At 42.4% G+C, this 18,165-nt stretch overlaps 1 protein-coding gene across 6 annotated transcripts in view; it reads right to left on the bottom strand.

Annotated features, from left to right (window-relative positions):
- Positions 1 to 18,165, bottom strand: part of PLCH1 (phospholipase C eta 1) — a 256,547-nt gene that overhangs the window by 32,547 nt on the left and 205,835 nt on the right. For all 6 annotated transcript variants that reach the window (XM_025375496.1, XM_025375499.1, XM_025375498.1 and 3 more), the window contains one exon: positions 5,478 to 5,585. In XM_025375496.1, coding sequence (XP_025231281.1) covers positions 5,478 to 5,585 — 108 coding nt within the window. The remainder of the gene's footprint in view (positions 1 to 5,477; positions 5,586 to 18,165) is intronic.

Here is an 18,165-nt window from a genome sequence, read left to right as displayed (position 1 = left end):
ACACAGGCAGAAAGGTTCAACCACTTAACCAAACACACATGCCTATGAAAATGGCTGAATTGCAGCTCGAACCTCCTAAGACTTCCCATTCAAGACTGTGTCTATTTTTCCATACAATGTGGCAGCCATCCCTCTTACATTGTTATAGAAAAAGAGAAATTCTTGAATCAAAGTAACCACATACAGGTTCATATTTTAAAAAGCCATTATTTCTATCATGAAACCAGGGAAATACATCATCACAATCCCTCTGGGAAAAACAATTTCACTTAAGGTCAAAAGCAAATCCAAGAAAAGAACTCCACATCTCTAACCCCCAACGCATTTGATCAAGACCCAGGGCCCAATGGAGTGTGCATTTGTTGAGAGGACAAAAAAAAAGAAAGCATGTAAGAGCACCTAGGGTATCCAGTGTCATACAGAATGCTCCAAATGAGCATCCATTTCCTTCCCTCACTCAGGGCCTCACAAAGAGGCAGAGACTTAAAGTAAGGAGAAGATCTGTGGCCATGATACCAAGCTACTTTCACTGTCAGCAAGGCAAGGCTCAAAATACAAAGCCAAAGCCGACCCAGAGCTGGTAAAATAATGAATGCTTAACACAAACGCTATGATTATTTACTTCACATCCTCCAAACACTGGGAGCTGCTAAAGGAATCATATCTCTGCCTGTTGATCTTTTTCTTCTCTGTGATTTATAGCACAAGAAAATTGGCAGCTGTGAAGAACAAATAAATGTGTGGCTGAGGTTTCATTAATATATTATCATTCGGCCCTGGAATCCAATAGCACTACTGAAAGGAAGCTAAGACAGACACTTGACCTCGAGACCTACCAGGCACCATGCAGCTGCAGCAGGGACCACAGCTGAAAGCCATAGGTATCTTGGTCTTTTGTTCTCTGGGCCAGTGGGCGAGGAAGGACGCTGCAGCTGGGGGCCAGGAGAGAGCAGTCATTTCATATGGTGGGTAGTTTCCACCAGAGAAGTAATCAGAGTTCTCTATGTCCTTTTTTGAGAGATAAATCTGATCCAGGAATCCCTCTACCACAAGTAAATACATTAAACACATTCTCATTTTGTCTCCAGCACGAAGCTAAATCATTGCTGAATACTCAGAAGGATGCCCCAAACCACGACCATCATTCCAGACTGGAAAGATCCAGGAAAGGAGAGAAATTGGGTGCTGCTCCTTGAAAGGGACCTTCCAAATAGTGGGCTCTACCTGCACTACACATTGCCAGCACCAGTGGAGTGCTCAGAAATCCCAGGCCATGCCCCAGACCCATGTAGTAGAATCCCTGGGCCAAGACCCAGACACAGGGGTTTTTGAAAGCTACCCATCATACCAATGCGTGGCCCAAGTTGAGGACCTTTGCTTTAAAAAAAAGAAAACAAAACAAAAAAGCAAAAAAGTTGAGGACCTTTGCTTTGCTTTAAAAAAAAAAAGGGAGGGAAAAAACTAAAAACTGAAGTATTTCAACATCCCCCCCCATTTTTCTTTTCCTTTGGCTAAAGTCCAAAGATGGGAAGAATAATATATTGCTGGCTTTTCTGAGTGCCTCACTGCTTTCCAAGCTGTAAGACCTGAAGGTCTCAGCTGAAGAACAGCTGCTTCTCAGCCATTCAAGCCTGTATGTTTACTCCTGTCCTCTACCGTCACCTGCCTGCTCCTGTAGCTCACTTAACAACACATTCTTCTGTTCAAGGACCAGTCATATCCATGTATTAGAAACAACTAGGATCTTCCAGGGAGATTCCAAGCCACCTTTATCATTCCCTACCTCTTGTTGCCAGGATGTACTAGTATGCCCAGCACCTGGGCTTTTTGACCCAATGAATGCTTTCCAATAGCAAGACCTTGCAACCTCAAGAGGTAACTCATTCTGTCTTTGAGTGCTGATATGTTTTAAACAAACAAGATTCACAATCCTTCTTAGGACAGCTCAAAGCATAAAAGGAATGACTTAGGAAAAAAGATGAGGGAGGAAAATGATTAAAATGTTTAGTAAGAGATATACACATGCAGTCTGAATAATGCTTTTAGAGTGTAAGACAAAAATTGCTACATGTCACTGCACTAGGACTCCTTTAGAACTTGCTGGAAGGCTTGGTGTTTATGGGATGAGCTTTATGTAGGAGTTATAGAGCTAATGTTTATGCCCGAGAATCTGGCTAAACAGATTTAGAGAACACAAGAAAAAAGATACTGCATAACTCATCAGAAGCAGAAAAAAATTAATGAAGTTGAAATACAGAGGTGGAAAGTGTGTAGAGCACGCTGACATTAGAAGATCCATAAAGATGAATAATGGTGACTTCGCCTCACAGAATCAAATCTGTTAGATTACTACTCTGGTTGAAAGGAAGTCGTCCTCTGTGTCTCTGCGTTGTATGATTCTTGGGTCACCAAACACACTGGCTTTACCTTGTGGCTTACCCATTATAAGCCAGATTTTCTCTATGGCTGGAGCCACAGTATGGCTTAAACTGCTTGCTTAAAAGTAACAGGAGTCTTGTCCTCCTGTTCTGCTTCTAACTCCAGGGTGGCACTGGGAGAGCCTCAAATCCCGCTTCTGGCCTTTGCACTTGGGGTTCTTTCTGCCTGGAACATTCCTCCTCAGGTATCAGCATGACTAACTCTTCACTTCTTTCAGGCCTTTGTTCAAAAGCATCTTCCCTGTGAGGCCTTTCCTGGACATCCCATCTAAAACTTCAATAGATCCCTACATATACACAGCATAAGTGTGCACACACGCACACAGACACACACACCCTTCTTTCCTTTAGCACTGATCACTGTCTAGTACACTATATATTTTACTTATTTGTCATGTTTCTTGTCTATCCTCATCCTCTCCCAATGATGTGTAAACTTCACGAAGGCAATGATTTTTGTCTATTTTGTTACTGATATATCATCCAGTACCTACAACATGACGAGCACATGTCCAACAGGAGATGTTTAATAAAAGTTTATTGAATGTGCAGATGAATCTTATATGACCTCATGAGAGCTGGCGTTCCAGTGTAAATGAATGCAAAGTTAAAATGTCTATTCATTGCAATAATTCAGATATAACTTATAAATCTAACCACATTCTCTCAACTTAAAACTGAGGTTAAAAGCTTCCTCTCAGATAATTATTGGTTCACATAAACTATCCAAAGTACACCCTCTTTTGCAGAAATATGATCAGATATTCAGTTTATCAGGGAATTTATTATAAATTCCCCAGTCAGATAGGGCATTTGAGCCCTCTGCCAACAATAGGACTATAAATGGTCTGATTACAAGATAACACTTTGGTTTTCTAAACACAGCGATGCCTTTTCTCAGAAGAGCTCAAAAATAGCAAAAAACAATTTGAAATATTTCTCCAATATTTCTTCAATGTTGATTTATTTATTTTCTCTTCTAAAATATAACAAAGAGATGCCTCTAAACTTACAGTTAAGGTGTTCTACTTTCACTTAGGGCCACACCAAAGAATCCAAATGAAAGATCATATCTAACTCCATGGAATCACGTTCTAAACCATCTCCTGATGTGAGTGTCCAGAAATCAACTACTCTTAGTAAAGAAAAGAGGAATCTAGTTGGATACTTCACAGGTGAAATTATTTATTTGTTCCCATAAGACTACAGCTTACTATTTTTGCATAATCACATATATTGAACTTAGGAAGTTGGAGAGCTCACTGGAGAAGAAAAATGAAATAGCTAAGTGAATAATGATAGATCTACACTACGGCTGGCAACCAAGAGATCTAGAAAACAAGATGCAAAATGATAAAAATCAGAGACAAAAATCTGGTTTATAAAGTAATGCTAAAAACTAAGGCTAAATTATCCATAATCATAAATAACTATAAAAAATAAATACCTAGAAGAGAAAAAAGCAACTATTTAAAATATTAACTGTATAATGACATAGCATAGTTTTCAAACATGTAAATCTATTGAGATGTTCTGTAACCATAGCCCTATTAATTAATGGTATTTAATTTTGCTAACATAAACTATTAAAAGGCAAGAGAATAATACAAGATGGTAACTTTTCCTTTTCACTTCAAGCTGAATCTTCTCCATTTAGCCCATTTAAAGGGCATTAAAGCCAAGAAAGAAGTGTCTACTGAGACTTCAGCTGTCATTAAACTCTTGTCCCCTTTGAAAATAATGCCAGCTCATTTTCACAACCACAGGAAAGGCATCACAGAATTATCTGAAGAGTTGGACTGTTGTTAACAATGTAATAACTGAATTCATGGCAATGGTGTAAACTACAAGAATGTATGCAAAATTTCTCGTTTTTTTTTTTTTTTTTTTTTTTTTTTAGAGGGCAGAATCATAGTCCTGATGTCTAGAGGACTAACCTTTTCTGTAGAAATAAAATTCTATACCAAACTATCATCAGCGAGTGCTACTCTCAGGTTGCTGTGTGATTCTAGCAATCACATGAGTTATAGAAAGGAGCAATGACGCACCTTTTTAAGTCTTATATTTCCCTCAGGTTTGAATTTCCCTTGGATCACCTAGCTAAATGATGCTTTTCTTTTCTTTTTTTCTTTTTTTTGAGACAGAGTCTCGCTCTGTCGCCCAGGCTGGAGTGCAGTGGCGTAATCCTGGCTCACTGCAAACTCCTCCTCCCGGGTTCACGTCATTCTCCCACCTCAGCCTCCCGAGTAGCTGGGACTACAGGCGCCCACCACCACGTCTGGCTAATTTTTTTGTATTTTTAATAGAGATGGGGTTTCACCATGTTAGCCAGGATGATCTCAATCTCTGACCTTATGATCTGCCCGCCTCGGCCTCCCAAAGTGCTGGGATTACAGGCGTGAGCCACCGCACCCGGCCTCAATGATGCTTTTCTACCAAGGAGGCTCCTTCATCTAGAAAAGGGGGCTGACGCACCAAGCAAGTAACAAACTATTCTATGCCACTTTATTGAAGACTTGGCAAATTAAAGATTTAGCCAAGAGGTCCATGTCTGGAAGGGCTTGGAAATCCCTCTGGTTCAAGGTACATTTTCTTAAAGAGGGGATGGGCATCCCAGAGAAGCAGGCCCACATGCAGGTGGGGTTCCTCCAGCCAGCCTTGACAGGGAGCATGGTGGGGCTGCTAGCATGAGGTAGGGAAGTCAACGCTAAAGTAAAGCCAGCTTTTATTACCAAAGACAGTAACTTTTTCAACCACAATTTGATTTTTGAATCTGTAATAGGAAATTGATACCTGGAGAGAGGGTTGAATGAATTAATCACTAAAATTCCTTTCAACACTCAGACACAAGAATCCTTGAATCATTCATTCAACAAACATTTGAGTGTCTGTGTGCCAGCAAACAAAGTAATTTTCAATGAATATCCTTTCTACACCACAGCCACCATAATTGTGAGGCCTCCAACACAGTAGCAACTTGGAACTCCATTGTAATACAGCATATCAAGGATAAAAAATATGGTCATGCCTGCAACTTACATAATGGAGCTTGAATTTGCACTCGTCTTCAATTTCATCTGCACTGTCCTCATCGGAAACTTCCCCTTCCTCTGCATCATCCCCAAGATGATAAGGCAACTTCTTACCCTGAAATGGAACAAAACATCCCGTTTAAAAATGAGAATAAATTCACAATAGCCAAAAGGTGGAAGTAACCCAAGCATCCACTGACGGATGAAAGGATAAACAAAATGTGTATGTACATTCAATGGAATCTTAGCCTTTAAGAAGAAGGAAATTCTGGTACATATTACAAAATGAATGAACCTTGAAGGTATTATGCTGATTGAAATAAGCTAGACATAAAAGGAAGTGTATTGTATGATTCCATTTACATCAGATTCATAGAGGCAGAAAGTAGAATGGTGATGGCCAAGGGCTGAAGGTAGGAGGGTATCGGGAGTTGTTGCTGAATGCGTATAGAGTTTCAGTTTTACAAGATGAAGAGTTTTGGAGACTGGCTGCACACAGTGGGAATGTATTTAATACTATTGAACACACTTTAAAAAGGGTTTATTGTATACACCTAAAAATAGTTAAGATGTTAGATAAATTTTAGGTCACATGTGGTTTACTACAATTAAAAATCATTTTTGAAAAGTAAAAACTGAAAATAAAATGTTGTATCATTAGCTAATCATTACTTCAGACTGACTAGAAAACAGACAGTTTGAATTAGGGGCAAAATAAGGGGGAGTAGAGATTTTCAAAAAAGGGAAGTCGTCTTAGTTTCAATTAAGTAGAATTAATTAGAGTTACTATAGTTTTAAAAATCAAACCAGGCTTCTATTCAAGAATAGATGACTTGGAACCTGGAGCCAGGCGCAGTGGTTCACACCTGTAATCCCAGCACTTTGGGAGGCTGAGATGGGAGGATCACTTGACCCTAGGATTTCAAGACCAGCTTGGGCAACAAAATGAGACTCTGTCTCTATAAAAAATCAAAAAATTTGCTTGGCATGGTAGCAGGTGCCTATGATTCCAGCTACACAGGAGGTTGAGGCAGGAGGATGACTTGAGCCCAGGAGGTTGAGGCTGCAGTGAGTCATGTTTGTACTACTGCACTCCAGCCTGGGTGACAAAGTGAGAAACCCCCTCCACCAAAAAACAAGATGACTTGGCTGGGCATGATGGCTCATCCCTGTAATCCCAACACTCTGGGAGGCCAAGGCAGGAGGACTGCTTGAAGCTAGGAGTTTGAGAACAGTTTGGGCAACATAGTAAGACCCCATCTCTACTTTTATTAAAAATTAAAAAATAGAATAGATGACCCATCACAACAACTACCACTCCATCCCATTATGTACAACTGCTGTGGTGTGAATGTTGGTGTCCCCCAAAATCCATGTATTAGAACCTAATACCCCACCCATATGATAGTATTAAGAGGCATTTGGGAAGTGATTAAGTCATGAGGGCTCCAACAAGCTCCCTTGCCCCTTCTGTCATGTGAGCACAAAAAGTAGGTACTATCCATGAGAAACAGGCCCTCACCAGATGCCAAATCTGCCATCACCTTAATCTTGGACTTCCCAGCATCTAGATCCAAGAGCAATGAATTCTGTTGTTTACAAGTTGCCCAGTCTAAGGTGGTTTTGTTATAGCAGAACAAAGGAACTATGACAACAACAAGCATGCTAATGTCCCTCAGAGCAGCTTATTCACCTAAGCAGGTTACATGCCTCCTTAACAATTATGCCTCACTTTGCATTTAGCAAGCCCCTCTTTCACAGACAATGCAGCGGGACTCCTGCCCAGCTTGAGCACCTCCCCCAGGACCAGGCCACTCCTGACTCACTCAACAACACACTTTAAAAAGGAGGGGCTTTTTGACAGGAAACATTCTTACAAGATATGAAGACAATTAAGTTACAGAATTATATATACAATATTATCTCAGTGATTAAAAAAACAGCAGAAAAGTCTAAAAATAAATATGGCCAATTGTTAATGGTAATTATATCTTTGTAACAGCGCTACAAGTGAAATTTACATTTTCCTTTCCTGCATTTCTCAAATTACATTCAAAAACAGTAAACTAAAAAGGATAGCAGGGGGTAAGGCCCAGGGGTCTGAGAAAAGCTTCAAGGGCAGCCATCTGTATTAGTAAGGCTTCTTACTACAAGCAGAAAGGAATATTTATTACCAAAATACTGAATTGCTTCCAGAATCAGAGGGTGGGAGGTGGGGCAGAACCAGGCTTTGAGGCTAAGAGGGCAAGGCCACTGCAGTAGGCAGCCTGTAAATAATAGTACAAATGTCTCCTGTCTCAGTATTCACACCCTTCTGCAATCCCCTCCCTTTGAGAGTGACCTGGACCTAGTGCCCCACTTCTAATGAACTGAGTACAGCAAAAGTGATGGAAGGTCACTTCTGAGATAAGGTTATAGAAACATTATACCTTCTTGCTTGCTTCCCCAAACTTCTCTCCTTTCCGGGAGCTCTGTCTCTCTTTATCTCTCTCTCTCTCTCTCTCTCTCTCTCTCTATCTATCTCTCTCTTTATCTCTCTCTCTCTCTCTCTCTCTCTCTCACACACACACACACACACACACACGTGTGTTGTGAGCTGTGCTGTGGAGAGACCCACATGGCAGGGAAGTGAGAGAGGCCTCAGTAGTCAACAGCCTGAAAGGAACTGAAATGTGCCAACAACAGCCACTAAAGTAATCTCAGAAGCAGAGCTTCCCTCAGTCCAGCCGTGAGATTACTGCAGCCCCAGAGGACACCTTAATTACAGCTTCAAGAGAGACCCTGAGCAGAGGACCCAGCTAAGCCACATCCAGGTTCCTGACCTACAGGGACGGTGGGAATATTCAACGTTTTAAGCTGCCAAATGTTGGGGTAATTTGCTATGCAGCAATAGACACCTAACATAAGCACCAACCAAAATCACAGGGCAGAACAAATTCACTGAAGATACCATTTCCAACACAACTAAGCACAGAGACAGTGGCTTTCACTCCGTCATCCACACAATGGACATCAGGACTACTGCCAGAAGTGCTGCCATGGGCCCTAAAGGAAGCTGCCAGCATGTCCACCCCACTCCCTCCACCCCCAGGATGGGTTCAACTTGGTCCCACTTTCCTACTGTAGTTTCTGCTTCAATGTCTGGGACATGTTCACTTGATTGGTGGCTTCTAGATGGGGTGCCCACATCCTAGCCCTAAGAAAGGCTGCAAAAGCAAACTCTGAGCTCCTCTAAGGGAATCCCTTAAAACATAGGGATGGAAACTTTCTTAAACATGGAAGGATGTTCACATGCCTGACAGCCAAAATAACAATACATTTATAAATATCATCCCAGGCTGATCTCTAAACTCAAGTTTCAGTGACTTTTAGTATTCCTGCTCTCCACACCACTATTACCTCTTTCAGAATTCTGGATCCCCCCTTACCCACTTCCTACCTCCACAGGGCTACCAGCTTAGTCGGATGTTCGGAGAAATGTCTTTCCCAGTTTTCCCACACCTTCCTTGATACCCAAAGCTCTTGACCTGACAGTTTCAAAGCTGGATAAACCATTTATGTAATGAAAGCATAATCTATATTAAGAATCTAAACAATTGGGATTTAGGCAAATATTTTCTTCAACTTACAGAAGGGAATTTGTAAGATTAAAAAGTTGGGGCCAGCCAGGCATGGTGGCTCACACCTGTAACCCCAGCACTTTGGTAGTCCAAGGGAAGTTGGTGGATCACCTGAGGTCAGGAGTTCTAGGCTAGCCTGGGCAACATGGTAAAACCCCATCTCTATTAAAAATACAAAAATTAGCGAGGTGGTGAGCCCTGTAATCCCGGCTACTCGGGAGGCTGAGGCAGGCGAATCGCTTGAACCTGGGAGGCAGAGGTTGCAGGGTGCCAAGATCGTCCCACTGCACTCCAGCCTGGGTGACAGAGTGAGACTCCATTTCAAAAAAAAAAAAAAGTTGGGGCCAGGCATAGTGGCTCATACCTGTAATCCCAGAACGTTGGGAGGCCGAGGCGGGCAGATCACTTGACATCAGGAGTTCAAGACCAGCCTGGCCAACATGGTGAAACCTCATTTGTACTAAAAATACAAAAATTAGCCAGGCGTGGTGGCAGGCACCTGCAATCCCAGCTATTCAGGAGGCTGAGGCAGGAGAATGGCTTGAACCCGGGAGGCAGAGGTTGCAGTGAGCCGAGATCGCACCATTGCACTCCAGCCTGGGTGACAGAGCGAGACGGTCTCCCCAACAACAACAACAAAAAAGTTGGGATCTAATTTGTGTATCATTAATAACAAGGCAGCTCAGAATCAAAGCATTTATTTCTGTGTATTATTTCAGGTCCTATTGATACAGAAAGCTCCTAAAAATCAGTTTATTTTTCTATTTTTCTTTACTTTAGGAACATTTGTAGGGTAGTTATAATATAGCAGCACCAGAAACAAGGTACTCAATTAGGAGGTGACCAGACATACTCAGAAACAAGATATCAAGATATCAACTTTCTTCGTTCATTCAGAATCTGCTTTGTTTTAGGTACCATGGCAGACAGCAAGATGAAACTGTACACAAGACATTTAAAAGGTAATGGTAGCAATTCCCTCTTTTGAAACAGCATAAAATAGCATAAAAACCAATATATGTTTTTAAATGTTCTACAGAATAGAAATAAATATGAAAAATAACATCACCAAGAAAAGAATAATAATAATCCCCAACTGATACATATCACTGACAGCACTGACTAGAAAGGAAAGTGTAACTGTGAGGAGCAGGTGGTGCTGAGCAGGTAAGGACACAGAACTAAGCTTCAACTCCCCTTCATCTGAGGGTGGCGTGAGGTGAGGGAACAAAAAGAAGAAGCTGCCTCTCAGAGTATTCATAAGACACGTTAATTTTCAGTCCTTTAAAAATCTAATTAAAAGACCCTGCATTATCAGAGCCCTATTTTTGGTCAGCTTTTTCCAGGCTGGCAAATATTTTATCCAGGCAGATAGGGAGAAAACAATGCAAAGGAACATTGTTTTTCAAGGCCCCTTTTCAATGGTGTTACTCCAAAGGAAAATTATAAAATAAATTTAGATAGCACTTTATGTAGCTTAACTAATTTAACTGTGGTCCAATATTGATGTAAATGAAGAATGATCCAGGTGTCTTCCAGAGGTCCCTTTCTGATCTACATATATTTCATGCAGCAGTTACACTCTAGAATTAATTTGTCTATGGTATATGGAAATATTGCTAGAGACTGGATTGGAAGCATGGTCACCTCTCGGCTTCAAAATATCTGGCTGCACAGCCCCAGGAGAATGGAGACAACTCCATGATTCACATCTGTAAAAGCAGGACACTTGGACCACACAGCTAAAGTTATTTCAGCAAAAAGAGTCTATGGAATATTACTATTTGTTATTTTTTTCTCATAAGCAATGTTTTATTTATAGGCATACCTTAGAATTATTATGAATGTGGTTTCAGATCACTGCAATAAAATGACTATCACAATAAAGAGAGGCACATGGATTTTTTGGTCTCCCAATGAATATAAAAGTTACAATTATGCTATACTGTAGCCTATTTAAGTGTGCGATAGTATTATGTCTTAAAAAAGTATATACCTTAATTTAAAAATATTTAATGCTATAAAAAGCTAATGATCATCTGAACCTTTGGCAAATTGTAGTCATTTTGCTGGCGGAGGGTCTTGTTTCAGTGTGGATAGCTGCTGACTGATCAGGGTGGTGGTTGCTGAAGGTTAGGTGACTGTGGCAATTTGCTTCTTTTTTGTTTTGTTTTGAGATAGAGTTTCGCTCTTGTTGCCCAGGCTGGAGTGCAATGGTGTGACCTCGGCTCACTGAAACCTCACCCCCCGGGATTCAAGCGATTCTCCTGCCTCAGCCTCCCACGTAGCTGGGATTACAGGCATGCACCACCAGGCCCGGCTAATTTTGTATTTTTTTAGTAGAGATGGGGTTTTACCATGTTGGTCAGGCTGGTGTCGAACTCCTGACCTCAAGTGATCCACCCACCTTGGCCTCCCAAAGCGCTAGGATTACAGGCATAAGCCACCGCACCTGGCCGGCAATTTCTTAAATGGGACAAAAATTAAGTTTGCTCCATTGATTGACTCTTCCTTTCACAAAAGATTTCTCTGTAGCATGTGATTCTGTTTAATAGCATTTTACCTACAGTAGAACTTCTGGCAAAATTGGAATAAACGCTCTCAATCCTTCTTGTTGCTTTATCAACTAAGATTTTGTACACCTCAAGAACCCACTTGCTTTGCTTATTCATATAAGTAATTCCTCATCTATTCAAGTTTGATCATGAGATTTGAGATTGCAAGATTGCAGCAATTAAGCCACATCTTCAGGCTCCACTTCTTTTTTTTTTTTTTTTTAGATGGAGTCTCACTCTGTCACCCAGGCTGGAGTGCAGCGGTGTGATCTCAGTTCACTGCAAGCTCCACCTCCCAGGTTCACACCATTCTCCTGCCTCAGCCTCCTGAGTAGCTGGGACTACGGGCGCCAGCCACCACGCCCAGCTAATTTTTTTGTATTTTTAGTACAGTCGGGGTTTCACCATATTAGCCAGGCTGGTCTCGATCTCCTCACCTCGTGATCTGCCCACCTCGGCCTCCCACAGGCTCCACTTCTAATTCTAGTTTTCTTGTTATTTCTAACACATCTACAGTGACTTTCTCCACTGAAGTCTTGAACCCCTCAAAGTCATCCATCAGGATTGGAATCTTCTTCTTCTAAACTCCTGCTAATAATAATCTGTTGACCTCCTCAAAAAATCGCAAATGTTCTTAATGGCATTTAGAATGGTGAATCCTTTCTAGAAGGTTTTCAATTTAGTTTGCCCAGACTTATCAAAGGAATCACTATTTATGGCAGTTATAGGCTTACAAAGTATATTTCTTAAGTAATAAGACTTGAAAGTCAAAATTATACATAGAACAATGAGCTACAGAATAGATGTTGTGTAGCAGGCATGAAAACAACATGAATCTACTTAAACATCTGGTTAGAGTTCTTGGGTGACCAGGTGCATTGTCAATGAGCAGTAATATTTTGAAAGGAATCTTTTTTCCTGAACAGTAGGTCTCAACAGTGGGCTTAAAACATTCAGTAAACCATGCTGTAAAAATATGTGCTGTCATCCAGACTTTTTTATTCCATTTATACAGTGCAGGCAGAGTAGATTTAACATAATTCTTAAAGGCTGTAGGGGACAAAATATGAGCCCTGGCTTCAACTTAAAGTCATTAGCTGCATTAGCCCCTAACAAGAGACTCGGTCTGTTCTTGATGCTTTGAAGGCAGGCATTTACTCCTCTCCAGCTATTAAAGTCCCAGATGGCATCTTCTCCCAATATAAGACTGTTTTGCTTATATTGAAAATCTGTTGTTTAGGCTGGGCACAGTGGCTTACGTCTGTAATCCCAGCACTTTGGAAGGCCAAGGCAGGCAAATCACCTGAGGCCAGGAGTTCGAGACCAGCCTGACCAACATGGTGAAACCCATCTCTACTAAAAATACAAAAATTAGCTGGGTGTGGTAGCATGTGCCTGTATTCCCAGCTACTTGGGAAGCTGAGGCAGGAGAATCACTTGAACCCAGGAGGTAGAGGTTGTAGTGAGCCAAGATTGCACCACTGCACTCCAACCTGGGTGACAGAGTGATACTCCATCTCCAAAAACAAAAAGAAATCTGTTTAGTGTAGCCACTTTCATGAATTATCTTAGCTAGATCTTCTAGATCCCTTGCTGCAGCTTCTCCACCAGCACTTGCTACTTCACCTTGCGCTTTTATGTTATGGAGATGGATTCTTGCCTTAATCCTCATATACCAAACTCTGCTAGCTCCAAACTTTTCTTCTGCAGTTTCCTCACTTCTCTCAGCCTTCAAAATATTGAAGAGAGTTAAGGCCTTGCTCTGGATTGGGCTTTGGCTTAAGGGAATGTTATAGCTGGTTTGATCATTTATCCAGACAACTCAAACTTTCTATCTATCAGCAATAAGTTAAGACTATTTTGCTTTCCTATCATTTGTGTGTTCACTGAAGTAGCACTTTCAATTTTCTTCAAGAACTTTTCTTTTGCATTCACAAAATGGCTAACGCTTGGGTACAAGAGGCCCAGCTTTCAGCCTGTCTTGTCTTTTAACACATTTTCCTCACTAAGCTTAATCATTTGTAGTTTTTGATTGAAAGTGAGAGACATGTGGAGATGCCAGAGTAAAATGGCAGCTAGGAGGCAGGACTAACTTGCAGCCCCCACTTGGACAATGGAACAGCATGTGGAGACTCGCATCGTGAACTTGTGCTACAAGAACTACTGCAGGAACACACCAGGAAAACCGAAAGAATTCACAGACCCTTTGAAGGAAGCAGACTGCTGTTCCAAGCTCTGTGAGACAGCTGAAAAACTGTGAGTGGCCAAAGTGTGAGGGGGTAAGATCCACCCTCAAACATACATCCTCACTGGGGAACCTGAAAATCTAGATCACAGGTGATATGGTTTAGCTGTGTCCCCACCCAAATCTCATCTTGAATTGTAATCCCCATATTATCCCCGTGGCTAGGGAGAAACCTGGTGGGAGGTGATTGGACTATGGGGGCGGATACTCCATGCTGTTTTTGTGATAGTGAGTGAGTTCTCACAGGACCTGATGACTTTTTAAAGAGCTCTTCCCACTTCGCTGCTCACTCTTCTCTCTCCTGCCATCTTATGAAGAAGGTGACTGCTTCCTCTTCACCTTCTGCCATGATTGTAAGTTTCATGAAGCCTCCTAGCCATGCTTCCTGCTAAGCCTGAAAAACTGTGAGTCAATTAAAACTCTTTCCTCTATAATTACCCAGTCTCAGGTATTTCTTTATAGCAGTGTGAAAACAGACTGATAGAGTAGATTGGTACTGCAGAGAGTTGGGTACTGCTATAAAGACACTTGAAAATGTGGAATTGACTTTGGAACTAGGTAACAGACGGAGGTTGGAACAGTTTGGAGGACTCAGAAGAAGATAGGAAGATGTGGGAAAGTTTGAAGCGTCCTAGAGACTTGTTGAATGGTTTTGACCAAAATGCTCATAGTGATGTGAACAATGAAGTCCAGGCTGAGGTGGTCTCATATGGAGATGAGGAACTTTTTGGGAACCAGAGCAAAGGTCACTCTTGCTATGCTTTAGCAAAGAGACTGGTAGTGCCCCTGCCCTAGAGATCTGTGAAACTTTGAACTTGAGAGAGATGATCTGAAATTGGAACTTATGTTTAAAAGGGAAGTACAGCATAAAAGTTTTGGAAAATTTGCAGCCTGATGATACGATAAAAAAAGAAAAATCCAGCTGGGCATGGTGGATCATGCCTGTAATCTCAGCACTTTGGGATGGCAAGGCGGGTGGATTACCTGAGGTCAGGAGTTTGAGACCAGCCTGACCAACATGGTGAAACCCCGTCTCTACTAAAAGTACAAAATTTGCTGGGCATGGTGGCACATGCCTGTAATCCCAGCTACTTGGGAGGTTGAGGCAGAAGAATTGCTTGAACTCAGGAGGTGGAGGTTGTAGTGAGCTGAGATCATGCCATTGCACTCCAGCCTCGGCAACAAGAGCGAAACTCCATCTCAAAATAAAAAAAGAAAGAAAAGAAAAACCCATTTTCTGGGGAGAAATTCAAGCTGGCTGCAGAAATTTGCATGAGTTAAAAGGAGCTGAATGTTAGTCACCAAGACAATGGGGTAAATGTCTACAGGACAAGTCAGTGACCTTCATGGCAGCCCCTCCCATCACAGACGGAGAGGCCTAGGTAGAAAAAATGGTTTCGTGGGCCAGGCCCAGGGCCCTGCTACTGCTCTGTGCAGCCTTGGGACTTGGCACCCTACATCCTAGCCATGGTTAAAAGGGGCCAACATACAGCTCAGGCTATTGCTTCAAAGGGTGTAAGCTCCAAGACTTGGAAGTTTCCACATGGTGTTGGGCCTGCAGGTGCACAGAAGTCAAGAACTGAGGTTTGGGAACCTCTGCCTAGATTTCAGAGGATGTAGGGAAACACCTGGATGCCTAAGCAGAAGTATGCTGCAGGGGTGGAGCCCTGAAGGCAGTGTGGAAGAGAAATGTGGAGTTGGAGCCCCCACACAAAATTCCCACTGGACCACTGTCTAGCAAAGCTGTGAAAAGAGGGCCACCGTCCTCCAGACCCCATAATGATAGATCCACTGACAGCTTGCACTGTGTGCCTGGAAAGGCTGAAGACGCTCAATGCCAGCCTGTGAAATCAGGTGGGAGGGGTGTTGTACCCTGCAAAGCCACAAGAGTAGAGCCACCCAAGACCATAGGAGCCTACCTCTTGCATCAGTGTGACCTGGATCTGAGACATAGAATCAAAGGAGATTATATTGGAGCTTTAAGATTTAATGAGTGCCCTGTTGGATTTCAACTTGCATGGAGCCTGTAGCTCCTTTGTTTTGGCCGATTTCTCCCTTTTGGAATGGGAGCATTTATCCAATGCCTGCACCTCCATTGTATCTTTGAAGTAACTAACTTGCTCTTGATTTTACAGGCTCCTAGGCAGAAGGGACTTCCCTTGTCTCAGACGAGGCTTTGGACTTGGACTTTTGGGTTAAGGCTGGAAAGAGTTAAGACTCTGGGGGACTGTTGGAAAGGCATGATTGTGTTTTGAAATGTGAGGACATGAGATTTGGGAGCGGCCAGGAGCAGAATGATATGGTTTGGCTGTGTTCCCACCCCAATATCATCTTGAATCATAATCCTCATAATACCCACATTTCTTGGGAGAGAGCTGGTGGGAGGTAATTGGATCATGGGGGCAGTTTCCCCATGCTGTTCTCATGATAGTGAGTTCTTATGAGATCTGATGGTTTTATAAGAGGCTCTTCTCCCTTCACTGTTCACCCTTCTGTCTCCTGCCACCTTGTGAAGAAGGTGCCTGCTTCCTCTTTGCCTTCTGCCATGACTGTAAGTTTCATGAGGCCTCCTAGACAGGCTTCCTGTTAAGCCTGTGAAACTGCGAGTCAATTAAACCTCTTTCCTTTATAATTACTCTGTGTCAGGTATTTATTTATAGCAGTATGACAACAGACTAATAAAATGAGAGAAGGATTTGACCTTACCAAGATCTGAAACAAATTTAGAAAGCTGAGCAAAATATAGAGGTAGAAGCAGAAGCAGGAAGAGACCTGTGGGTACTCCCAGTACCCAGGGAAACCACTTCTGACTTTGTCTCACGGGGGTCTTTGGGGAGGCTACCAGTGGAACTGGGGAAGGAATACAGGGAGAAGGAAACTTTGAGATGAACTTTGTAATAATTACAACCAAGCATAAACATGTATGGGGGCAGTGACGGGAGCTAACAGGAAGTGCAGATGTGAGCACAGAGGCCATGGCAGGTGGGGAGGGGTGGAGCCTGAAAGTCCTGCTTGCTTTCTCAGTGGGGAGGCTTGTAGCCTGGGGCAAGATCTCAGCTCTGCTCAGGAGCTGCCTGGAGATAAACTCCATGAGACTGGCCTTGCTGGCTGAGTGGGAACTAGGTGAGGCCTGTCACTGCCAGCTTTCCCCACTTCCCTAGTGACCTGTATGATGCAGCAGAGGCAGCCATAATCCCACTGGGAACATAACTCCATTGGACTGAGAACCACAGTCCTAGCCCCCACGGCAGCCACAGCAAGCCCTGCTCAAGGAGAGTCTGAGCTTAGACACACCTAACCCTGCATCCAACTGATGGTCTTTTTTTACCCACCCTGGTAGCTGAAGACAAAAGACATAATCCCTTGGGAGCTCTATGGCCCTGCCCATTGCCTGAGAAACCCAAATATGTATCCAGGTGACCTTAGGGCAAGCTTGTATCAGCTGATGATCTCTTAAAAGTGCCACCTCCTGGCTGGAGGACAACCAACCACTAGCACAACCAGCAGTCGAGAAAACCAGCACACTAAACAAAACTACAACCAAGGACCCTCACAGAGTCTCCTTCACTCCCCTGCTACCTCTAACAGAACACATCTCCATGGCTGAGAGGCCTGAAGACAGACCACATAACAGGACTCTTTGCAGACATTTCTGAGTACTAGGCTGAAGCCTGGTAGCCCCGCTGGGTGGCTAGACCCAGACGAGCAACAATAATCACTACAGTCCAGCAATCAGGAAGTCCCATGCCTAGAGGAAGTCGGAGGGCACCACATTAGAAGACCACCCTGTGGGACAGAAGAATCTGAACTGCAGCCTTTGAATCCCAGATCTTCCCTCTGACATAGTCTACCCAAATGAAAAGGAACCAGAAAAACAATTCTGGCAATATGAAAAAGCAAGGTTCTTTAACACCCTCAAAAGATCATAATATCTCACCAAGAAAGGATCCAAACCAAGAAGAAATCCCTGACTTGCCAGAAAAAGCATTCAGAAGGTTGATAATTAAGCTACTCAAGGATGCACCAGAGAAAGGTGAAAAACAATTTAAAGAAATTCAAAAGTAATGCAGACTATGCATGAAAAAAAAATCCAGAGAAATAGACAGCATCAGTACAAAACAATCACAACTTCTAAAAATAAAAGATACTCCTAGAGAAATGCAAAATACACTGGAAAGTTTCAACAAAAGAATCAAACAAGTAGAAGAAAGAACTTCAGAGCTTGAAGACAAGGCTTTTGAATTAAACCAATCTGACAAAGAAAAAAGAATTTAA

Source organism: Theropithecus gelada, chromosome 2 (assembly GCF_003255815.1).
Source record: "Theropithecus gelada isolate Dixy chromosome 2, Tgel_1.0, whole genome shotgun sequence".
Classification (NCBI taxonomy): domain Eukaryota; kingdom Metazoa; phylum Chordata; class Mammalia; order Primates; family Cercopithecidae; genus Theropithecus; species Theropithecus gelada.
This window is presented reverse-complemented; position numbering and strand designations above follow the sequence as displayed.